At 38.6% G+C, this 25,223-nt stretch overlaps 5 protein-coding genes, 1 long non-coding RNA gene and 1 other non-coding gene across 10 annotated transcripts; 3 read left to right on the top strand and 4 right to left on the bottom strand.

The window, feature by feature from the left end:
* Positions 1 to 192: 192 nt before the first annotated feature.
* On the bottom strand, positions 193 to 852 carry LOC113475665. The gene is made up of 3 exons (XR_003397412.1): positions 685 to 852; positions 593 to 630; positions 193 to 337 (listed from the first exon to the last, which is right to left on the bottom strand). It is a non-coding gene; the product is annotated as an uncharacterized LOC113475665 (long non-coding RNA).
* Positions 853 to 1,120: 268 nt separating this feature from the next.
* mir4153 (microRNA 4153) lies at positions 1,121 to 1,181 on the bottom strand. The gene has a single exon (NR_034549.1). It is a non-coding gene; the product is annotated as a microRNA 4153 (primary transcript).
* Positions 1,182 to 2,172: 991 nt separating this feature from the next.
* Positions 2,173 to 8,421, bottom strand: LOC100184552 (calmodulin-like). Of its 2 annotated transcripts, XM_026840113.1 has the most exons (5): positions 8,260 to 8,421; positions 5,566 to 5,624; positions 3,765 to 3,864; positions 2,957 to 3,183; positions 2,173 to 2,419 (listed from the first exon to the last, which is right to left on the bottom strand). In XM_026840113.1, exons 3-5 carry the CDS (start codon positions 3,862 to 3,864, stop codon positions 2,291 to 2,293), a joined length of 456 nt encoding a protein of 151 aa, XP_026695914.1. In that variant the 5' UTR covers positions 5,566 to 5,624; positions 8,260 to 8,421; the 3' UTR covers positions 2,173 to 2,290. The 2 variants fall into 2 exon arrangements, with proteins under 2 accessions (XP_026695914.1, XP_002129194.1); XM_002129158.5 differs by lacking the exon at positions 5,566 to 5,624.
* On the top strand, positions 5,272 to 9,250 carry fgf4/5/6 (fibroblast growth factor 4/5/6). Its single transcript, NM_001032575.1, is given in 3 exon segments — positions 5,272 to 5,679; positions 6,599 to 6,702; positions 8,724 to 9,250. Coding segments are annotated over 3 exon segments (690 nt in total). The 5' UTR covers positions 5,272 to 5,312; the 3' UTR covers positions 8,943 to 9,250.
* An 801-nt stretch (positions 9,251 to 10,051) lies between these two features.
* Positions 10,052 to 14,513, bottom strand: LOC100185375 (sedoheptulokinase). The gene is made up of 8 exons (XM_002123869.5): positions 14,365 to 14,513; positions 13,348 to 13,504; positions 12,583 to 12,726; positions 11,520 to 11,709; positions 11,198 to 11,373; positions 11,004 to 11,063; positions 10,538 to 10,711; positions 10,052 to 10,422 (listed from the first exon to the last, which is right to left on the bottom strand). The coding sequence occupies exons 1-8, from the start codon at positions 14,434 to 14,436 to the stop codon at positions 10,097 to 10,099; spliced, it is 1,299 nt and encodes a 432-aa protein (XP_002123905.1). The 5' UTR covers positions 14,437 to 14,513; the 3' UTR covers positions 10,052 to 10,096.
* Positions 14,514 to 15,217: 704 nt separating this feature from the next.
* LOC100186946 (splicing factor ESS-2 homolog) lies at positions 15,218 to 18,923 on the top strand. 2 transcript variants are annotated; one of them, XM_026840114.1, is made up of 8 exons: positions 15,218 to 15,423; positions 15,813 to 15,969; positions 16,228 to 16,303; positions 16,645 to 16,955; positions 17,189 to 17,585; positions 17,872 to 18,002; positions 18,505 to 18,599; positions 18,796 to 18,923. In XM_026840114.1, the coding sequence occupies exons 1-8, from the start codon at positions 15,319 to 15,321 to the stop codon at positions 18,883 to 18,885; spliced, it is 1,362 nt and encodes a 453-aa protein (XP_026695915.1). In that variant the 5' UTR covers positions 15,218 to 15,318; the 3' UTR covers positions 18,886 to 18,923. The 2 variants fall into 2 exon arrangements, with proteins under 2 accessions (XP_026695915.1, XP_002129132.1); XM_002129096.4 differs by having other exon boundaries at positions 15,219 to 15,423; positions 18,793 to 18,923.
* LOC108950883 (macrophage mannose receptor 1-like) lies at positions 18,893 to 23,509 on the top strand. Of its 2 annotated transcripts, XM_026840116.1 has the most exons (7): positions 18,893 to 20,373; positions 20,573 to 20,680; positions 21,024 to 21,344; positions 21,868 to 21,942; positions 21,998 to 22,120; positions 22,630 to 22,966; positions 23,018 to 23,509. In XM_026840116.1, exons 1-7 carry the CDS (start codon positions 20,232 to 20,234, stop codon positions 23,046 to 23,048), a joined length of 1,137 nt encoding a protein of 378 aa, XP_026695917.1. In that variant the 5' UTR covers positions 18,893 to 20,231; the 3' UTR covers positions 23,049 to 23,509. The 2 variants fall into 2 exon arrangements, with proteins under 2 accessions (XP_026695917.1, XP_026695916.1); XM_026840115.1 differs by having other exon boundaries at positions 22,630 to 23,509.
* The last annotated feature ends 1,714 nt before the right edge of the window (positions 23,510 to 25,223 follow it).

Genomic DNA, 25,223 nt, shown 5'->3' with positions numbered 1-25,223 from the left:
TTTGTGTACCAACATAGCGTTCTCACCAAGCGATCAGGACAATACAGAATCGCTGAAGGGTTCGACCTTTGTAGACGAAGTACCCAATAGAGTGTACAACAACAAAATCTGATCCAGCAAGATAATCGCCATAGTTTCATTGCATATATTTCATAGACATGCAAAATGCACTATATAGTAGTGACTGACTTAAAATAGCTGGCAACATTAGGTCCAGCAGAATAAGAATACAGCAGCGCAGACAAGACACACATACAACACACAACTCATACTTATAATACTCAAACCTCAAACCGTGTATCCTTTATCGGTGTCTTCGTCTTATTTTGTTCTTCGTCTGCAATGGTATAAGATTCACGTAATAGCTACGTTGAAGTTATACGTAATGGATACGTCACAGGCAGCAACTTTCCACAGTTTATTCCACGTTTAAATTCATTTTAAAGTTATAGTTTGTTAATAAAATCATAAACAGTGATAATGTACAATACGATGCCATTTAGGCGAATTTTAATTCTCAATTACCATTATTGGTTGGACTTGATTTTTGTTGGTTACGTTTTTGTAGCACCAGATCATTACTGTACAATACCTTGCGCTTTTCTTTGGCAGCTTTATTCGCTGACTTTTCTGCAACAATATAAACGCTTAATATTAGTTTGTATATTATGACATCATAATTACCTTCATTTCATATTCGCGGTCGGCTTGATCCTCTGTGACGTCACATACCACGTTCTGAAAACATGTTGAAATATAACCATAAAGTTTGTGACGAAACAATGAACTTAGGAAGTGGGTTCTTCTGTTGCGTCATCACCACTTCGTGACGTCACACCATCGATGTTTCTAGAAAAGAGCTTATGTACGTAATAATGCCAACTGTGATTTATACTTTACCAATTCTTTGATCTTCTTGCTTCGCGCTCATAGTGCAAATATGAATATATTATTTAAGTATAAATATAATGTTATAATGTATAAATACAATTAAATTATATAAGTATAACATGCCTTGCGTCGACGTAAAACACGCATGGGGGCCCCAGGAAGAAAACGTCGCGAAACGCACGTGATGTGAAAGAAACCGTATTGTGACGTCGCAAGCGTGTGTGACTGTGACGTAACCAAACGCGATATTCGAGTATGTATATCACGAAACGCCCGCGGATAGTGACGTCATAATAACCACAACGAACGAATAAAAACTGTATGTGACGTAATATTCGTGTGTGGCGTAATAATTCGAAGTGTGGCGTAATAATTCGACATAATATGACGTATAACGACACAGCGAACGCGGTCGAATTCCCTTAAATTAAAATAAGTTAATATTGTAATAAGAATAACTAATTGTTAAAAAGTTTTAGTGTAAAGTATATTTATGATAATTGTTCTACGATATAGATATCATAATAAAGGCCAAACACCTCAAATGATAATAAATATAACAGGGAATCCAAAGTAACTATAATAGTAATACTATATCACATGCCGTACAAGATAAAATACTCGCCTTCCAATTTAACCTCCCGCTGCCACGAGGTCGCTATCGTGAATGAACAATTATGTACGTTACAATCACATGCCTGAGTGGTTATGATGTCACAGACGATTTTCGCAGTCCCTCGACTTCCATGTATTTTGTAACCCGGAAGTTAATCACGTGATTATAAATACGAGCGCAAAATTATCAACCGTTAGTTGGCGTTGGAGAGGTGGAACTAAGTTTGTTGTTTTGGGGTAAATGAAGTAAATATATGATTTATCTCTTCGACACGAAAGTGAAAATTAAATTAATTGAAACCACAAAGAGAATTAGCAGCAAAACAGTCGTTAAAACACGCAGTGGGTAAAAACTACTCGAGGAAAAGTGTTAATAGATGTGTGTTTGCTAAACCCAACATAGTCACGTGACTTGTATTTAACAGGGAATTCCCCGTTATAAGGAACATCCGAGACACAGTAATCTGGAATTCGAGACAAACGATGAACAATTGTCTTCCTGCACTACAACAATGGCTATTGTTTCTATTACGTCATAATAGCTTTTGTAAATCGGAATTCCTATTGAATTTAAATGTAGAGGAAATATATTATTTCTATGTTTGAATATTTTGTTTCTATGTTTAATCGTCATCGAACATCATGGTGGTGATTATGACAAAACAATCAATTCTACATTTGTATTGTGACCGAATAATCAAATCATGTTGGAATTGTTACGTAACTATAGCGACAGTGTAAACATTATAAAAGTGAAAAAGATGAATGTGACATCACGATGACGTCATTGTTTGGCCATCATCCTAGTTACAAAGTCTTCATAGTTAATCTGTCCGTCTCCATCCATGTCGGCACTCCTGATCATTTCTTCAACTTCTTCCTCTGTTAACGATTCACCTATACTCGTCATCACCTACGTCATATTACATACGTCATCAACCACGTCATATTCATACGTCATCAACTACGCCATGTTACATACGCCATCAACTACGTCATGTTACAAACGTAATATTACTTATACGTCATCAACTGCGTCATATTACTACGACTTATTGTCCGCCCACGGTGGTTGGAGTGCTCGCCCTGAACCAGATGATACGGATTCAAGGCCCGATGTTACCATTGTTGGCATATATGTGTCCTTCGGCAAGACACTTAACAACAATTACTCCAACCCAGTGGTCACTTATGGGTTGTCCAAATTCAGCCATGTATAAAAACAATCACCCACAAAGTTACGTACGTGGTAACTCGTAAGCCGGCACAACGTGTAGGAAACAGAACACTCGTGTTATAATAACTGTCGTTCCCCGCTATGCGAGGATAAATAAGTTACATACGTGGTAACTCGTAAGCGGGCACAAGGTGTATGAAACAGAACATCCGTGTTATAACGACTGTCGTTGCCCCGCCATGCGAGGATAAACAGCAAACACACAACACATACTTGCCGTAGTTCAGCCGCTGCGATGAAACCGTTGGAATCTTTATCAAACACCCTGAAAGCTTCCTTGATCGTGTCCTCGGTATCGACCGGTTCCTTTACCTTTCCAGCCATTATAGTGAGGAACTCAGCCACATCAACCCACCCCATCCCCTCAGCATCTGCCTCCTCTATATAAGAAGCTATCTCAGCCTCCGTTGGGAAGTAACCAAGCGATCGAATGAGGGTTCCTGTGTTGTAACGTGTATGGTTGGAGGGGTTGGTATATATAGTAGGTTGGGGGAACACGGGACACCTTTAGCACATAATATCTGAATATCCTGATCGTGTTTTAAACAATTAACAACGGTATATAGGAGTCGTGAGGATACGGTTTAATAATTCTTTGAATGTTTTTCTTTTTTCTATTAAATTGGGAGAGAAAATAGAATAAAAAGGTGTCCCATCTTCCCCCACCCACCACTACCATGCATGCTGCGGTTGTCATGCGTATTGCAAGTAATGCCCCCTGACCTGGGTAAAACAACCGGAAGTGCATGGGTCACGTGACAAACCTGCTTTAATATACTTTGTCTCTGCGTTTGTGGAGATTAAGAATGATTAAAAATAAAGGGAAGGAAATAAAACAACAGTTGTTAAAACACGTCTACGGTTAAACACATTTACATTCAATTGAAAGAAATAAGGTCGCTACACTTTATACCTTAAACACTGGTTTAGAAAATATATATACCTGTAAAGACACACATGCCCACAATGGTAGCATTTATATTTCATATAATATGGTAAAAATAATACAAACGTTAAGGACCTAAATCCTTATTAAGCACTGGGCTGTCATCATCTTTCGCAAACGACTTATATGCGTTCTTGTATTCCGCTATTTGTTCTTCTGTAAGTTGGTCGGACATCTATTTTGGTTGGACATGGAAATCATATTAATGTAACATAGAAACAGTATGTATATATAACATAGAAACAACATTATGCATTTGGCAACAGGATGGGGTAAGATGGGACATGTTTTCATTCCTTTTTATTGTGTTATTTGGCAGCAAACAAAGAATATTTACAGAATTATATAACCGTATCCTCAAGATCTTTGTTAAATGTTAAAAACACGATGATGAAATATTGGATATTATGCGCTCGGCATCCATCTTACCCCACACCACACACATATATATTACACTGTTTTGCCCGACCATGCAATATCCAACATATTAACCATTGCTATTTAACGTAGTATCATGACGTAATAAACACGGCAGCGACAGTCGCTAACATACGCGAAACATCTGAACGCCTTTACTGAAACTTTGCATTATACGACATAATGGACGATTATTAAACATTATAACGTCATAATAATAATTGTCCAACTTATGCTGAAACATCTGCAATGTGACGAAACAATGATACTTGTTTGATCACGTGTTTGTTACCTGACACCACCCATTGTTTTGTAATAATTCCCATTGTTGCCTCAACATTGGAATGCTATAGGCTAACAAGGGAATTAAATTCACAAAGACTGATGTTGCCTTCCAGGCTAACTTTATAAATGCCAAAATCAATCGATGTGAAAACGTTTATTTATTGCAGGTTTTTAATTGGTCAATATATGTTTATTTTCATTAAGACGTAACACATGCAACGCGCAATTATTTTGTCCGAGATTTCTCTAAATTTATTCTGGTATAACGTAGCGCTCATTGTCGGTAACATAGAAGAAATAATTGGCACTATGACGTAACAATGATTGGAATGTGATTCGTTATGTTTGTTAAGAGAAGGGGTCGCGTTATTTTAATTGCTTGCCATGGTGGTAGGTGGGGTTCATTTGTACCAAAATATAAAGCCAACTGTTCGTGTTGAGGGGTGACATTTAATTGGAACGGGATGTGGATGTGTAGCGGCTGGTACGAGGTTTTTGCGGTGTGTGGGGAGGGGGAGTGGCGGGCCAACGGCGTGCTGGGGGGGGGGGGTATATAACGTCTCGATTGGCGCGTGGATTGCATTATTCTTTATCTCTTCGAATGCGATAGCGAAGATCAGAAACAACTAAGTGAATTAGCAGCAAAACGACAGTCGTTAAACACACTATGGTTAAAAGTAGATTCGACCTGAGGAGAAGCAGGAGGGCTGAGGGAGGAGAGGGAGACGTCACGCGTTCGGCGTTAAACAACATTTCGACGTTTGCGTTCCCTTTTCGCTGTAGCGAGTAAGGAACGTTTTTCTCAAAGACGCTTAACTTCCATGTTTGGTTTAAATAGAAGCGTGGCGCGATTCTCGCGGTTTAATCGATTCCAAACGCTGAGGAATAACTTTATATTGTGGGCAGACATAAGTTGTAGAAATGCCGTTAAGAAGCGTTTTAATTAAAGTCGTCATAATAGCTATTGTGATCTGTGTTCTAATTCATTGTTCTGATGCAAGAAGACGAAGACAGCGAAGAACCGGAAGCCATCGCGGGTTCGAATCCCGGCGTCGGAGTGATCGGTCAAGGTCAGTTAAAGTGCACGAGGATCCGCACAAGGAAACCATCCGCGCCATCCAAGTGACAGGCAGTATATTCTCGCGACTTCTCCACCCGCACAACAACCACCAACCTAATATTAAACTTGTGCGTCGTGAACGTTTGTACTGCAGGGTTGGGATCGGGTACCAGCTGGAAGTTCGTAAAGATGGCAAGGTTACCGCGCGACATCAAAGTACTAAGAATGGTGAGTGTGACGTAATAATGTTACGGGGATTTCCCTTCATTAATATTTATATCACTTTGGCGTAATAATCGTCCAACACCCAGACGTATTGTTACGTTAACAAACGCTACGACGTAACAAACGGCTGATAATCGAAATCGCGTCAAACGCGCAGGTGTCGCGATCCTTACCACCTGCCTCTGTTACGTCACAATACTTTCAAGTTACCGCGACTTTATGTGTGGCGTCATAATTACTGTCCATTACGTAACAATTATATTTAAAACAAATTATTTTTCGCTGCATTCGCGTGTCTATTATGACGTGACAATGCGACAATCAACACCGGAAACCTTAAATCTTGTTTATGACGAAACAATGGGATATGAAACCCGATATATGACATCACAATACCAATGGTTTGTTAACAATGTTTGACCCCGTCGTTTCCATGATAACGTTGTGACGTAAGCATGGTCTTTATGACATCACTTTGCAAAGATGCAGCATCACAAACGATGGCTGTGACGTCATAGAGGGTGTTTCGCCACGAGATGTTCGTTGTTTATTCGGTGTTGAAACGTAACAATGACGATTGTGACGAAATAATGCGGATTATGATCGGGAATGGGTTGTTCGATTGTCCGTACTTGGATGATAAATCGCGTCAATCGCGCTTATTTATAGCACGCGATACTTATGTAGTTAGGGTGACCGCGTAAATAAGAATTAACATTGTTACGTCATATATGTATCAAAGTTATGATACGTTGTGTTAAACAATCGTGTAAATTGTTGCTGTCAGGTGTGTTATGGTTGTTGCGCCTACGTTTCAACGTCCCATACGGGTCGTCCACATCGGGGGGAATGTGTTGCGCCGTTGATTGTGTTCAATATTATAGGTGTTTGAATATATCATTAATAATAATTTTTATCGCAGGTATATTTGAAGTCTTCAGCATGAAGCATGGGGTCGTGGGGATAAGAAGCGAACGACATCGAAGATATGTTTGTATGAATAAAAGAGGGAGAGTGTTTACTAGGGTAGGTAATTGTTTGTTTATTGTTACGCAACTATCACCTCTGTGACGTAACAACCAACATCAGGGGTCGTGTGAATAAATCGCGAATCAGGAAATGACGCGAAAAATACGAAATAACTTTGGTCGGTAATATTCCTTCATGTGAGAGTAATGTTGCGATTATTGGCTCACAAACGAAACCACTGTGACGTTAATTTTAGCGCATTGTTACGACACAGGTGCGAGTGTGTCGGGTATAATGCATGGGTTGATTGTTCATTATAATTACCACAAACATCAAAAACATGTTTCGTTTGTAGGTTTATTATGAGGTCATAATTAATAGGCGCCATGTATCGGGTGCAGTGTTACAATGAAAGCGCGATTTTCGCGACTTCGTGTTCGGCTATTGTTAACAGAACATGAACCGCGGTCGGTCTCGAAAGTCGACACTTAACATCCGGGTTTTTACTTTTAATTATCACATCACAATCGTCGTGTCATGTCACAATCGTGTCGCACATTCCAACAATAATGTTCATTATGAAATATTAGATCTGTTGTGACGTTTTGGGGTCTTGAACGGACGTGCTATGGTTAAGATACGCTACTGGGGATAATGAATAAAACACGATGCAAAGTTTCAAGTTTAGGTTACAGTTAACGTTGCTATTAATCATATAGCAAAACTTTTGTGGTCGGTGAAATATCAACATAAACAAATTTATAGTCGTTAAAATGCGCTACGGGAAAAAATATTTTTGTGGTTTGGTTTATATTGACGCGTTTATTTATCTTTTCGAATACTATAGGAAAGATCAAATTTATCAAACCAACAAAGAGAATTAGCAGCAAAACAACAGTCGTTAAATCACGCTAGGGATAAAAACTACCCGAGTAAAAGTATCAAATAATGCGTCGCTGGTAATCCAACATGTAAACTAACTCATATTAAGTTTTAATAAATTAAATAAAATAATTAAATACACATTGTAATAAATGATGACGTCATAAAGTAGGAAAGCGTTTATTCACACGTCATAATGTGGGTGAACAATTGATTACGCGATAAACGCGATGCGAGGAAATGTTGCATCCGGTGTAGGAAGCCACGCCATGTATAGATGCATATCTTAACATGGTATTGTGACGTCAGCATAATATATTGTTTGCGTGTGACGTCATAAACGTTCATAGTCATCGCGTGGGGGAACTTCCGGTGTCATCGCGGTGGTCAGTTTTGATTATGACGTAATAATTGAGATACAAACGATGATTATGACGTCATCAATCGTCGATTGTTGGTGCGCGATAAAAGCGAGATCTGTATAAACGTTAAAATGGAACGAGACATCTGGCACCGAGTTCGGGAATTCGTTTGTGTTTATAACAATGTTTTGTTGTCATTGTTTGTCACCTCACAATAGATGCGTTCACGCTAATGTTCGCGAATAAAAAACGTCGGTTCGACTGAAGATTCTAAAACTCTGAAAGTTATGACAGAACAACCACTATTATGACGTCACAGTACCATTAAGCGAACATTAAAAAGCGAAAAATGAATAAATTAATTTTTTACCTTAAATTGGTTTCTTGCTTGCAACTTTCAAAATAACCTAGTCACAACGATCGTTGTTACGTCACAATGGTGCTTGAATTATTTTCACACGTATTGGTTCCAAGTAGTTTTTAATTGGGGACAAAACACGACATCTGTGCTGTAGACACGCGTGTTACAATACATGGGCGCCTGTAACATCTTACAAGGGTAACTTTACACCAGTGTTGCACAATGCAGTGTTTCCGAGTAAATAATAACCCCGTATTATTTACACAAGCCTTTCTACTAATTTTTCTGGCGCTCATATATTTATTGTACCTGTAGCGGGTTTTTTCGATCGCCGTTTTGTGATACACCACGCAGTTTGTGATACACCACGCAGTTTGTGATACACCACGCAGTGTATTACCCCCAAACAAATAAGCTTACATTTTGACAAATAAGTTGATATTATAAATAAACCACCTTGTGTTTCCTTACAGCGATCCTTCCGCCATGATTGTGAGTTCAGGGAGGAATTGGAAGCTAATGGTTACGTCACGTTTGCGTCACAATTATACAGCGACCACCAGCGGAGGTTAGGTTACTTTCTTGCGGTGTCGAAGAGGGGGAAACCCCGGAGAGGGAAACGGGTCACGTGGAAAATGCAGAGCGCTCATTGGTTAGCAAGAACTGTGACAGACAAGAAATCAAACACGTGATAACCAGCGTGACAAACTAATCGTGACGTCACGATGACGTAATCATGACGTGGACGCAACCCACGAGTCGCCGCTGGAGGCGCCAGCACCAAAATACTCCACACTGCCACCTAGCGAGAGGGGACGGCTGCTAACCGGAAATGATGTAAATAAACAATCTCACTGTGCCCATAGTTACGTCATAATGTGTTTATTGTAACAATGTAAATATTCATTATTTCGTAACAATAACTGTTTGTTTCTATTTATGACGTCACAATCAAAGTTCCATTTGCACATTTCCTTCTTGAATAAAAACGGAAACCAAACATCGAGTAATTACAATCCAGCATTCATACGTCACACATAAGAACAATGGGTCGCGATTTGAGCACGAAAGGTTACGAAGGGACAATCATACACCCATTGTTCAACATTTTAACAGCATTGTGACGTAACATAATACGTGTATGATGAAAGCAACGTCACAGATGAATGAACATGTTAAACAAACGTTTTGATTGGTTCAACACAGAAACAACATCAACCAAATACTTTAATATTTAAGACTTCTTGAACTTTATAAATTGAAATTTATTCCAATTTTCCGCCAACATGTATTGGTCATTTATTCACAAACCCAGAAATTCGCGAAATCGCAACAGCCATGACTTCACTATGACGTCACAAACGATAATTATGAGATCAAATAAGGTGTGTTAAGTGCGTATTATTACGACATAATAATATTTCCGGTTCCCACGGTCATGTTTGTTGTCAATGGCAAGTAAATATTTGGGCGGGAAACGCGGGTCAACATTATGTTGTGTGACGTCACAAAGGATTGCACCTAACCGATGGAAAGTGTTTCGTCACAAACACAGTGATCGATATCGCCACCGTGCGGGCAAAATTAAATTGCATTTATTGAATGAATGAATGTAACTTACTTTATCCTCGCGTGGCCGGAAAACGACAGTCGTTATAACACGGGTTTAACACCTCGTGCCAGCTTACGAGTTACCAAGTATGTTACTTTGTGGGTGATTGCCGCTAAAGGAATTAAACAAATTATAACTCGCTAAAAAGCAACCTGCCAAAATAGTGATCGCATCAATCGCTGCTAAATACCTTTGAACCAAATTATAATTTATTCAATTGAGCAAATGAAACGATTATGACGTCACATCCACCATTGTTGCGCCATAAGCGGCATCGCAGTTTTTATCGAAACATAAATCTTTATCGCTAAACACAATGGCTGCTTCATGACGTAACAATTGGTTTCGATTGAATGCCCCCCCACACACGTATATACGGGTGACGTCATCACCACATACACCGAACATGTCGCGTAAGTTTTGGACGATTCCTCGACATATGGCGCGACCGATGCTACCGATAGTGACGTCACAATGCCCAATGTTGTTGAGGGCGGCTCTTAAATGTGGATCGTGTCTTTCCCCAAACAAAGCAGGTAGGAACCTCATTTCCGTTTCCGCTGAAAATTTGGCAATTTTCAAATTTTGCAAAAATTAAAACAGTTTTTAAACAAACCACTTTTAGATTTTTCGAAAAATTTGAAACTATATATTTCCGCAAAAACCACAAGTTACCTTCATCTGCGTTGATTATCCTCGCGTATACGTCATCGACGGTGACGTCAGGGGCGAACTGACGTGTCCATGACGTCATCATGGTGACGTAGGCAGCAAACACGGCTCCTCCATTCAAAGATGCAGAGGTCAAGAGTTCATGACGGTCGAAATACGGTAGTGACGTCACTGACGCTGTCAATATGACGTTTTTAACACGTTTATATATGGCTCGCATACAAGTTACCACGTATGTAACTTTGCGGGTGATTGTTTTCTGTATAATGGCTGATAATTTGGACAACCTATTAAGGACCACTGGGTTGGAGCAATTGCCATTAAGTTTCTTGTCCAAGGACACATACGCCCACAATGGTAGCAGCGACGGGCCTTGAACCTGTAACTTCTGGTTCAAAAACAAGCACTTTAACCACTGTACCGGCACCGTTACAAAACTACCGTATAGATTATCACATGATTAACAAACCTGTTGTTTGATGTTTCCTTGAAACCTTGCTGATCTGCGCTGAGGTGCTCACGTTGATCACTGCGGGACATTATTGTTAATTGTTTATCCTCGCATGGTGGGGAAACACAAACACATTAATTATTTTATTGGCACGTTCATAATTTACAAAGTCTATATTATTCATATTGTATTTATTTATTATGACATCACACCTGCTTCTGTCACCCCGATGTCACATGACCGAACCGAACATTGTAAATCGCCCATGGCCGCGAGAACGGGGGTGTCCCGTTTCACCCCATACCAATCCTGGGTAAGATGGCCCCCTATTGACCCAGGGGTAACAACATGGGGTAGCAACTGGGTGGGAAAATCCCCTGTAGTCAGTCTGTAACACAAATACCAAATTATTATTGTTAGTCAGACATGGGGTTTCTATTACATTTAATAAATTACTTTCATAATGACATCGATTAAGTTGAGTTGATTATTAGGTTTTAAATTACTTTGATGTTGCCAAAAGTGCTGACTCACGTTTCTCGCTCCCATTTTCCCGAGTCACAATCGAAATATCCCCAGCTGTAAGCGTTGTGTGATGTCATAATAGGTTTCCCACCACACAGCATTGTTACGACATAATCACTGATTGTTCCGCAACAATCATATTTATCGAGGACATTGGGTGTGTTACGTGACAACCAGAACAGTGTTGCACAACCGAAACCTTGTAAAACAAACAGTGTTGCACAACCGAAACCTTGTAAAACAAACAGTGTTGCACAACCAAAACCGTTTAAAATAAACAGTGTTGCACAACTAAAACCTTGTAAAATAAACAGTGTTGCACAACCAAAACCTTGTAAAATAAACAGTGTTGCACAACCAAAACCGTTTAAAATAAACAGTGTTGCACAACCAAAACCTTGTAAAATAAACAGTGTTGCACAACCAAAACCTTGTAAAATAAACAGTGTTGCACAACCAAAACCTTGTAAAACAAACAGTGTTGCACAACCAAAACCTTGTAAAATAAACAGTGTTGCACAACCAAAACCTTGTAAAATAAACAGTGTTGCACAACCAAAACCTTGTAAAATAAACAGTGTTGCACAACCAAAACCTTGTAAAATAAACAGTGTTGCACAACCAAAACCTTGTAAAATAAACAGTGTTGCACAACCAAAACCTTGTAAAATAAACAGTGTTGCACAACCAAAACCTTGTAAAACAAACAGTGTTGCACAACCAAAACCTTGTAAAATAAACAGTGTTGCACAACCAAAACCTTGTAAAATAAACAGTGTTGCACAACCAAAACCTTGTAAAACAAACAGTGTTGCACAACCAAAACCTTTCAAAACAAACAGTGTTGCACAACCAAAACTGTTTAAAATAAACAGTGCTGCACAACCAAAACTGTTTAAAATAAACAGTGTTGCACAACCAAAAGCAAAACAACAGTCGTTAAAACATGCTATGGGTGAAAACCACTTGAGGAAAAGTAACAAATAAAAGTTGTGGTTGCTAAACCTATAAAAAACTTTGCAGTTAGTTAAAACAAATTAAATAATAACGCTTCTAAACCCCCAGTACCCACCTGATGATATTCGGTGTTTAGATTTTGGCAACGATGAAATAAATTCCTCGTTGCAACGAGCGTCTTGCCATGTGACCAGGTTGGATGTGTTTGTGATGTCACAATCCTCCCATAATACACAACCGTGCATTTGTCCACAGATCGCTGCCATAGAAATATAATAATGTTACAAAGTTTAGTTGGACGAGTTTATTACCGACTAGAGGAATAGTTTAAGCCAGAGTCCGTTTATAAACATGAGGTATTTCATCACCATAGAAATCTTACAGGGCAACCAAATGGGGCTAATTTCGCCGATTGTTTACCCTAGCAACGGGAATTTTTAAACATATTTTTCTGCTTAGTCACAGTTTATTCATAGGACTCAAAAACTTCAAGCCACTTTTAAGCTTTAATAAATCCACAAAACTACTTGAAAATTTGATTTTCTTTAATCTGCATCCCGTATTTGTATTAAAAACATAAAATAGTATAAATTTACCTATATACGTTCATATTTATATTATGTCTATGATCAATTTAGCCCCATTTGCTGTGTGCTATGTGATTTCTATGGGCGACATGAAATAACTCATGTTAATATACGGACTCTGGTTTAAGTTAGTTGTTATACAAAGTTACATCAGACTTAACATAATTGCGTAATACAACACGTGGTATTGTCACAATGGTATAATAGTGGTGATTGTGATGTTGAATGACAATAATAATGTGGATAATTACATTATATGTATATACGGCAGGGTATCTAACCAATATTTATACCAATTCTATGAACGCGCTCGACGTTGCCTCCCAGGTGCCCCTTCACACCCACCATACAACGATCCAGCGAAGATAAAATCTTCCCCACCGATTGTTCTTTATATTGCGCTACCCCAACAATATCAGCTTCATTTGCATATGAGTGTGATGTAATAATCTGTGGACAAAACAGACAAAGTCACATAAGCCAACACTGGTAGCAGCATCAAGCCTTGAACCCCGTATCCTCTGGTTTAGAAGGAAGTGCAGCAATCACAAGAAATTTAACAACAATTGCTCCAACCCAGTGGTTACCAATCTATTGTCCAAATTATCAGCAATACTGAAAGACGTTGTAACTTGTAAGCGGGCATGAGGTGTATGAAACAGAACACCCGTTTTGTAACGACTGTTGTTGCCCCGCCATGCGAGGATAAATAAGTTACATATACGTGGTAACTCGTAGCAGACACGAGGTGTATGAAACAGAACATCAGTGTTATAACGACTGTCGTTGTCCCGCCATGCGAGGATAAATAAGTTACATACGTTGTAACTTGTAAGCGGGCACGAGGTGTATGAAACAGAACACCCGTGTTATAACAACTGTCATTGCCCACCATGCGAGGATAAATAAGTTACATACGTGGTAACTTGTAAGCGGGCACGAGGTGTATGAAACAGAACACCCGTGTTATAACGACTGTTGTTGCCCCGCCATGCAAGGATAAATAAGTTATATGCGTGGTAACTTGTAAGCGGGCACGAGGTGTATGAAACAGAACACCCGTGTTATAACGACTGTTGTTGCCCTGCCATGCGAGGATAAATAAGTTACATATGTTGTAACTTGTAAGCGGGCACGAGGTGTATGAAACAGAACACCCGTGTTATAACGACTGTTGTTGCCCTGCCATGCGAGGATAAATAAGTTACATATGTTGTAACTTGTAAGCGGGCACGAGGTGTATGAAACAGAACACCCGTGTTATAACAATTACCCAAACCATTATAACATCACCACATAAACCAGCGAACCTCATTATTCTCATTCACAACGACAACTTTACTTGATGTCGTCCCGATGTCTATTCCAAGTGTATACGTCATTTCACAAGTTTGTTTTCATCTGAAATCATTGATCCGAAACGATAATGACGTCAGAACATTATAACATTTCTATTTAGAAACTTAAAATTGGTTAAATACCCACAGAAATAAAAAAGGGTAGAACGCGCAACTTTCCAAAACCGTGATATATTCTTTTTTCTATTCACGTGACCGCCAACTCCGTCCCCATTTCCCTTCGTCTCCATTGTAAAAGATAGGCGCATAGTATTTTTGGAAGGTTTTAGCTGTTTATTTTAAAAACTACACCAACTATTCAAGTTTGTTAGGCTGGTTTAGTTATTTGGTACGTTAACGCTTAAAGTTTACCACTTGTTTAGGAAATTTAATTATTTAAAAAAATTAATTAAAAATTTCAAACAAACGGTTTTTTAGAAATATATATATATTAGAAAATAGTTTTTTTACAAAATAACTTTAAATTAAGTCAAAAAACGAAGAAAAACTACACAAAACGCCCTCGATGCCATTGACTACAATAGTAAACGGGAACGACCCGCGAAAAAGAGAGAGTATATCATGCTCTCTCCTTTGCCGACATTGGAGATGCGCCTTCTATTCTTTTTTATTTCTGTGTAAATACCGAAGTCCCCTGTTAGAAATGTGTTCTTTATATAAAAACGAATAATTTAGTATTAAAATTCATAAAACACCGACTCTGAACAAATATGTGTTTAATAATTATAAATGACGTAGCTCTGACGTAGCCATTTTCCGTGACTTTAAAATAGTATAAAATTTCTATTTTGAGCCAAGTTTTTCGCAAACAGGGTATTCACCCGGGAAAGTTGGACAAAGAATTAAACGTCCGAAAAACGATTTGGAAATTTACCAAAAACGTTAAGTTAGAAGACAAATTAAATTATGGCCGAAATTGTGGGCGTGGAAACATCGCTTGTTGTCGCTACATCTTCAAAGCAACCGAGGAAGAAGTTTAAGAAGGTTTTGGATGAAGAAACTTATACTGAGGTTTGTGGGGTTTTCTTGAGTTTGTTAAATTTATAGTAAAATCTGGGGTGACATAATGCAGTTACACTCATAGTTGTCAAACATAGGGAACCTCATTGATTAATGTGGTGAATGCAATATACTTTGGCTCTGCTTGTTTGTATAGACACCTAACAGCAGGGTAAAATCTGGGGTGACATTGTTAAAATACAGTTACACTCATAGTTGTCAAACATAGGGAACCTCATTTATTAATGTGGTGAATGCAATATACTTTAGAAAGACCCAAAAAACTTTGTTTTTTCCCATTGACCAATTTCATAATTTTAAAAGGTAAACCAGATGCTAATCTGCAAATACTTACATTGTTACATTACACTAATGTTTGTTACATCTTTATGACATCACAGAAAGTTGAGGAAATAATCTCCCGTGACTTCTTCCCCGACCACGAGCGGTTGAAAGATGAGAAGGAATATCTTGAAGCCGAGGAAAAAGAAGATTTTCCGAGGATGAGAGAGATAGCTCTCAAGTATGCGACGAGTGGAACACGGATGAACACATTCAGTAATATTGGTTGTTTAAATGACTTACTTTATCCTTGCTTAATATAGTGGTTTAAATAGAATTAAGAATTTCCCTTGACTACCAACAAGCTGTCCAATTTTTGACACAGATTCCACATGATGTATGAAACTGAACGCCCTATCGTTATATCGACTTTCACCAACTCAATAGAACTTACTGTTTAAACCAGATGCCCCTGACTTAAATATGATATCTATGTTAATATATAATATCTATGTTACCATACGATATCTATAGGCACCCCCCAACCCTCGCCTTCCACCTTTGAGACCCCCACCCACTCCCGACCCCCAAATCCATCAAAACAAACAAGGTACCCAAGATTTATTATTATAATACATGAATAACCTGATGAATTAGATACAATAAAACATAAATACCATGATTTTTGACCCTAGTCCAATGTTCATGAAGTTGGACGATTCTTGTAACCAAGTAACAGTCAGGACCAAGTGTTCGACAAAAATCAAATCTATTCTAAGTGACCGATCAAGCAATTTTAAACTGAATATATTTCTCTAATAGTAAACTATTGGTTGGACTTGATCATAAACATGATTGTTACATAACAGTGAAGTTGAAAATCAAAGTTACAACATCATTATGTCATAATGCAATTATTGTTTCCTGATTATCGAACACATGATTGAGCAGTAACAACGATGACGGCACGAAAGCGACGGACGATGACAACCAAGTCACGCTTGATCAGTTCCTCGTTAAATACACAAGTGAGGATAACGAGTCGTTCGAGCGTATCATGGATAAAACCGATGAAGCGCGACGTGCGAAACACAAGTGGCTTTATGACGCTGAGGTCCGACACAATGAGATGACGAACAAGATGCTTATGTTGGAAGGGGAATCCCCTCTTGCGATAACAGACGGAACAAATACAAGGTCTACGGTGCCGATACATACTTGGAAGTATAAGAACAAGAACCACCTCATGTATTATCCAGAAGGTACGGTTATCATATAGTTACATACCATTGTGGGCGTATGTGTCCTTGGGAAAGACACTTAATGGCAATTGCTCCAACCCAGTGGTCACTAATGGGTTGTTTAAAATATCAGCCATGCAGAAAAAACTAACTTGTTAGTGGGCACAAAGTGTATGAAATATAACGACTACCGTTGCCCCGCCATGCAAGGATAGATATTTATTTAAAACAACCCTCACTATGATGTCATACAGGAATGACAAACGAGGATTCTTTGTTCAAAAAGCCGCGATTAATCAAGCACGAAAACACACGCTTCACCGATCACCCCTTCAAGAACGCAAGCGATCAAGCGCGAATTGCTGCATCGGAAAGTCGTGTCGTTGACCCCGAGAGGGTGGGGCATGATGGGAAGTCTATTGTACCCCATGAATCACCCAGAGTGGGAGGGTACGGGTTCGTAGCCACCCCCTCACCCATGCCGGGAGTTACGCAGACCCCTATAATGACATGGGGTGAAATAGGGGGCACACCTGCCCGTATAGATGGCACCCCCCGTTCCACCCCGGGCCCCGCATTCAGGTTTCCTGACGAAAGTGAACGGGATCGACTGACGCATAAGATGGTTGATGATAACACTAAGAAACAAAGGTAGAGCGTAGGTTGTGTATTGTAAGCGGTTTTGGTGAAAAAAATCACAATGAAACGAAATATCATAAACTGGAACGGCTTTTTTTTGGAACGGTTTTGGTGAATGTCATAAATATAAGAAAAAGTTAAAACTAAGAATAAGAAACAAAAGTAAATAACCGGAGCTCTGTTGGTGCTGCCGAGAATGGGGTAATATAGAAATAATGTTAATATCTATATCATATAAAATAAATCTTGTGGTAAAAATAATTTAAATTTGCCGATATTTGTTTCCGCATTATCACAGAGCGAAGAAACAAGCGGCGTTAAAACAAATGAAAGCGAGCGTGTTGGCAGCTCGGGGAACACCAGGGTCGGTTATGAGATCGGAGAGGATGAGTAGTTTATCACCAGCTGCGAGACGATTGGTTAATATCGGTAAGTATTCGACTGTTACTATTAACATCATTTGCCCATGTTTTATTATCTCTTTAACAATCACCCACAATGTTACATACGTGGTAACTTGTAAGCGGGCACGAGGTGTATGGAACAGAACACTCGTGTTATAACAACTGTTGTTGCCCTCCATGCAAGGATAAATAAGTTACATACGTGGTAACTTGTAAGCGGGCACGAGGTGCATGAAACAGAACACCTGTGTTATAAATGACTGTGGTTGCCCCGCCATGCGAGGATAAATAAGTTACATAAGTGGTAACTCGTAAGTGAGCATGAGGTGTATGAAACAGAACACCTGTGTTATGCCGACTGTCGTTGCCCCACCATGCAAGGATAAATAAGTTACATACGTGGTAACTTGTAAGCGGGCACGAGGTGCATGAAACAGAACACCTGTGTTATAATGACTGTCGTTGCCCCACCATGCGAGGATAAATTAGTTACACCCATCTTTCATCACCCACATATTCTACTCCAGGCACCGACAAAGCATTGAAAGCGAGTTACACTCCAACCCCAAAGAGAAGAGGGGGGACCCCCCTTGTGAAAACCCCCCATATAAGAACACCAAAGGTATCAATGTATTTAATCAACCATAGTTATGTGTAGGGCAGGTGCATTATAAGTGTGAGATCTCTTGGCAATTGTTAGTTTGTGATCGTTAGGACTGTTGTTTCGTCTGCCACGCGTTGAGGCATCATCAGTTTAAAATTATTGATGTTTCAAGTTTGTCGTTCACACACTTTTACCCAACGATATTCAACAGCAGAGCAAACAAGCAACACCAAAGGGGGAAATCACGGACGATTTGCTAAAAATTCCAAAAAAAGTTCGAAAATCTGCTGCGGATTTCTTTTGATTGACAGTTGTTGCGTGAAGATAATAAAACATTTCTTTTAATGATTGTTGTTGCTTATATTAAGTGAAGCGGGGTTAAAATTAGATGTTTTCATTAACTTTCATTTGGTAGAAAACAAAGTATATTCAGTTACATAACTTATAATCGTATATGAAGAAGTTAAAAACCAAGGATTATGTGATAAGGTTACCCATCTTACCCCACAGTACTATATATATAATATGAATAAGCATGAAGTGTATAAAACACGTGAAGGATCCTTAGTAATGCTACAGATCAGGGAATACGGCGGGTAGGTAGGATTCTTCACACCCATGTATTATATAAGCAGTTGAATGTCAAATATGAAACAGTTTAAATGACTACAAAAGCTCAAGAGAAAGGCAAAGCATTATTGGTTAAAGCTTTAAGATGTTAAAGACAAGTTATATTAACAACAATTTCAACCAATAAATATATCAACCACTGTCATTAACATAATTGATATTTCTAACAAATATATTCATCACCAATAACCCATGCAATCAACATATTAATCACACAACAACAATTAAATAAATTAAACCCAACAAAATAACCGACCAACCATGTTGCTTCTCTAAGGCGAGAGAGATCATGTGACCTCTGAGTTTTATACAGGAGAGAGATGCGGGAAGAAGGGCAAAATGTTACGTCCAGGGAATGAACCATTACACATGTTCACACTATGAAAAACAACAGCAAATACTTTGTCTCATGCAAATACAATCCTTTAAACAAACATAACGCACCTGTAAATAGTCATAAATAGTCATAATCCTTTAAATAGTCATAATACATAAGTCACCACCCAACAGCAACAACATTGTCTGGAAATTCATTTCTGACCCACCATTATAAACGCAATGTCCGTGTATCAAGCATACAAGCAAATAATAATGGCACGATTGGGAAATTGTGGCAGTTTTATAACGACAAACGGCACCAACATAACTGTGGGTTGGTATCCCATCTGAAAATTAGGAATCACCAAAGAAAATTCAATCAACCCATTTCACCATCTATCTACATTAAACAATTGGGATTTCCCATAAATGAGATTCGTTCTTATGACATCATAATTGTGTTTGATTGTTATTCCATTGTTTTATTATAGAGGACAATGAAAGTTAGATTGTAGTTGTGATGTCATAATTAATTGGTTTATTACGTCATAACCTACAACATGACTCAGCACAGGTTTATTGTGACATCATAATATGGTTTGTTACATAACAAGTTTTACTTGCGATCCGGAATGTTATTGTGATGTAATAAAAGATCAAACCACCATCATTACATCATAAACCTTGTTTTATTACATCATAATGACCAAAGTAAACATCTTCAAGCAATGTTTGGAAATCTTAGCGTTGGAACGTTTCATTCCATGGTTGGTTGGGGGACGCAACATGTTTCTCCACAAGCTTTTGTTTCTGGTTATTATTTCGGGAACGAATGTAAACGCAGGTGAAGATTTATAGTTTCTAGGTTGGCTGTGTTTTAAAGAACTTAATATAAATAAATATCTATTTTAGCGCGATGGTAAAAATAACGTTGGATAAAACAACCAAGAGAAGGGTATTTCTGTGTTTGGATTATATTATTTCTATGTTAAAAATATTTACATTTTATATTATTTTTATGTTGTAAATTATTTTATTTTCAGTTGTCATCCCAAATTTTACGACGAATGGGATTTCATATTATTTCTATGTGTTTAATGAAGTAACACGACTTAATTATCCAGAAGCGAGGACATTTTGTGACAATTTAGGTGATTTCTATGTTATATTATAATTTAAAATTTGACCATTTTTTTCCTAGAAAATAATAAAAATCAAACTTGGTGTGTTAAAGCATTTATATAAAAAGGGGATTTTGTTTCATAGCTTGATAGCCATATACTCAGCATAATGAATGAAAAACCAGGCGTTGTAACACGGGTGTTCTGTTTCAAACACCCCGCACCTGCTTACGAGTAACTATGTTTAGAACTTATTTACCCTCGCAAATTAAATATCTTGCCCAAAGATACATACGCCCACAGTGGTAGCAGCGTCGAGCCTTGAACCCATAACTTATGTCCCACAGTTCTGTTAATACTATTTAACCACTAGGAGGCAGCATCGCGAAGGTTGACTCGTTCGACCTCGGCTACGAGATCCAGTACCAACTCCAAACTTTCGAGAATGACAGCGATTCTCGCACATGGGAAACCCCCCTGGATAAGGGTTACTGGGTGAGTGGGTATTGCACAGGAGGGGTTGGGGAGTGGTGGTTCGAGGATGGGGAGAGAATCGTGGATACGATGTGGAACGAGGACGAACCTGACCCCGCCACCAATACATCTCACTTGTTTATCATCTCTATATCGCCAGCTAGTGGATTATGGGGTTCGGAGGATATGTCCAAATTCAAGAATGTTATTTGCCAAATATGTAAGTTTGCGAATCTATGTAACTTATTTATCCTGGCATTTATGGGTAATTGTTTATTAATGTATGGTTGGTATGTTAATATGGACTGTTTTTGGGCGATTTTTTTTATGGACTGTTTTTGGGCGATTTTTTCCGCACTCATCTCAATTCTTAATTCTAGCATTTATTCTATAATCTTTTGATTGAAATCATGTTATATATTTGCAATTTTTACACTTTTAGAATTAAAACCTCATAATTAGCGATTAATTAACGATCACTTCACTGTTTGATCAAATGCGCCAAAATCAAAATGCACCTTAAACTTTAATTAAATGATTGCAATCTATAAAATATTTTGAACTAAGCATAGTTTTATAAACCATACTGCATACGGTCGCCTAATTAGCGAGTGATTAACGATTACTTTTCTATTCCTTTAAAATGCTAGATTTAAAATGTACATTTAACATTTATTAATACATGCTCACTCATTAGAGCTTTGCTCTCTTGTATTTCTTTGATTGTTATAATGTTTCTTTAGCTCCACCCGATGGAAACTCCACAGGCACTGAACCAACAACGACCCCACTAACATCATCCTCAACCCCAATATACGGTACAAATGTTTCAAACCTTCATGGATTGTTATGTAACAATACATATTATCGCAGACTCCCCGAAACTTGAAGCTGAGCTTCTATTCAACGGAAGTTTGTTTATGTTTTACACAGGTTCATATCATGGGGGGTGGAAGTTTAATTTCAACCAATCGCAAGCGTGGTGTGTAGAGTTAGGTGGGTATTGTGATGTCATAATAAATACCACAATGCTTGGTGCGTCTCTAAAGGTTACGGGTTGAAGGCTCAATCGAGGATAAATAAGTAACATACGTGGTAACTTGTAAGCGGGTACAAGGTGTATGAAACAGAACACCCGTGTTATAACGACCGTCGTTGCCCCGCCATGCAAGGATAAATAAGTTATATACGTGGTAACTTGTAAGCGGGCACAAAGTGTATGAAACAGAACAACCGCGTTATAACGACCGTCGTTGCCCCGCCATGCAAGGATAAATAAGTTACATACATGGTAACTTGTAAGTGGGCACGAGGTGTATGAAACAGAACACCCGTGTTATAACGACCGTCGTTGCCCCGCCATGCAAAGATAAATAAGTTGCATACATGGTAACTTGTAAGTGGGCACGAGGTGTATGAAACAGAACACCCGTGTTATAACGACTGTCATTGCCCCGCCATGTGAGGATAAATAAGTTACATTCATTCATAACTATATTATACAGGTGGAAGTCTTGCGTTGATAAAGAACAATTTAACGCAACACATGATCACCGAACAATTGTTTGCGATGCTACCGTACGTACAACCACACGGGGGTGGAGGGGATTATTGGGTTGGAGGGGAAGGAGTGGAGAACGATCAACAACAGGAGTGGGTATGGTTGGATGGAGACAACATTGATGATGGTTTCACCAACTGGTTTAGTGGCTACGGGAGTTATGAAGCAGATTATGCTGTGTACGATCTGGGGCTGGCAGTTGTTGCTACCGATGAGGACGGGTTGGGAGAAATGGGATGGTTTCCAGAAGTTTGTGGAGCAAAACTTTATTTGCCAGATCGGTACGATTGTGTTTGTTGGTTTGTTTATGATGTAATAATGAGTACTGTTAGATTTGTGCGAGCCGAATCCATGCGAGAATAATGGGCATTGTTACCCAACAGTTGAAGGGGTTGATTGTCAGTGTTTGGATGGCTATAATGGAACTTACTGTGAACAAGGTATTGTGATGTCATTATGTGGTATTATGATGTCATTAAGTAATATTATGATGCCATTTTGTTTATTTAATTTTAACACAACAAGAGTTACATGCAGTCACAATATAGAGGTGTATTTAATAATAGTTATATTGTATGTTGGGTTTAACAGCCACGCTTTTATTTTATTTGACATTTGACCCAAGTAGTTTTTACCCGTGGCTTATTTTAACGACTGTTATTTTGCTGCTAATTCTCTTTGTTGTTTTTATTAATTTGATTTTGATTTTCGCATTTGAAGAGATAAATAAACATTTATGTTGAGTTGATGATGTTAGATCTTAAAGTTGCTGTTGATATTATTTTAATTGTCGTGTAGTTCCACACCTCGTATGTATTATGACCTTTATTATCAGATCTCTGTGATCCGAACCCATGTAAGCACGATGGTGTGTGCGTTGGGGTGGGTGGGTCGTTCCAATGTGATTGTTCGGATGGTTATGAAGGACCTCTATGTAGTGAAAGTACGCAAGTAGGTTCGTTGTTCATGGAAATAATATATATCTCACGCAGGGATGGATTGTGTACAAGGTGGGTGTGGGGCGAATGCTCGATGTTATCAAACAATGTGTGTTTGTCTCGATGGTTACTATGGCGACCCCTACATCGATTGCGTTGGTAAGTTGTGATGTCATCGATGACATCATAAGCATGACATCATCAATAAATACAGATTATTGCGCAACATCATCAATATCGAACTTCACGTTCCCCGTCGTTGGAGTCGGTTCGTTATCAAACTCCCTGGAAGTTTGTCCACAAGGTGATGTCATTTTAACATTATTTATCTCTTTGAATACAATAACAAAAAGCAAATTAATAAAAACAACGAAGAGAATTAACAGCAAATGACAGTTGTTAAAACCTACTATGGATTAAACTTGAGTAAACGTGTCAAAGGTTGTTAAAATCACTGTACAGTTTAATAACAAGCCATCTTTATTGTACGGTTGTGTCTTTATGTAAAACATGTTTTAACGACTGTTTTTGCTCTTGTTTAATTCCTTCTCTTCGTTGTTTTAGTTAATTTGATCTTCGCTATCGTATTTGAAAAGATAAATAAAATTTTTATGACATTATGAACACTATGACATCATAATACAGGTTTTTCGAGAGCGTCGGCTTTTTGTGAAGTTGGCGAAGACCATCCATTGTTTGTTATCGATACAATAGTTGATTGTGATGTCACAATCGATTCAATTTATGATCAGGTAATTGTTACGCACTGCTACCATTGTGGGCGTATGTGTCTTTGGGCATTTACTTAACCGCAATTGCTCCAATCCAGTGGTCACCAATGGTTTTTTTAAATTGTAAGTCATACATAAAAACATGCATGGGGAAACAAAACACCTATCTAGACTATATTAGCTCGCCCACCACATTGCCTCCTCACAATATTTCCAACCATAGTTAAACACGAGCGATGTTACGATGGCTGAAGTGGAAGAAGCAACAAGCGAGATACAACTCGTAACTTCAACGCAACAAATGGATGGGGGCGAGATGGTTCAAGCTACTGAGACGTTGAATGAAATACGACGACAAGTTGAGGGAGTTGAGGTGACAACAATCAACAACAGCAATAATCAACAATATATGATAAGCAAACTAGGGATGTGCCGAGCCGAGCCCGAACTCAAAAGCTCGTGCCCGAGCGTCTCCTATTTTAACGCTCGGCTGAAAACTGGGCCGAGCGCCGAGCCTTATGCTATTGCTATAATGTTGCACGCGAGAGCGAAAAATATTAAAAATGAAAAAAAAGTGACGCTACTAAGAGATAACGAGACTGGTCAGCGTAGCTTTCTCTTTAGTTGTTTTTCGTTCGTTGTGAATTTGCTCTCTCGCAAGTAACGAATCGCAACGTCAGCAATTTGCCCGTATCGAATTACAGCCGGTGTCGAATTACACGAGCGCCCAATGTTTTCGTATCACATTTTAAATAAAAAGCCAAAAAAAACTCTTAAACTTTTTTATAATGAAATGTTATAAATTGCTGCAACCACGGTTTTGCAACCACATGGCAGCCCCCTTGACCGCAGACACGCACGCAACCAGA

The sequence above is a fragment of the Ciona intestinalis genome, unplaced genomic scaffold, assembly GCF_000224145.3.
Source record: "Ciona intestinalis unplaced genomic scaffold, KH HT001127.1, whole genome shotgun sequence".
Lineage (NCBI taxonomy): Eukaryota > Metazoa > Chordata > Ascidiacea > Phlebobranchia > Cionidae > Ciona > Ciona intestinalis.
The sequence above is the reverse complement of the archived record's forward strand: the minus strand, read 5'-3'. Positions and strand labels throughout refer to the sequence as shown.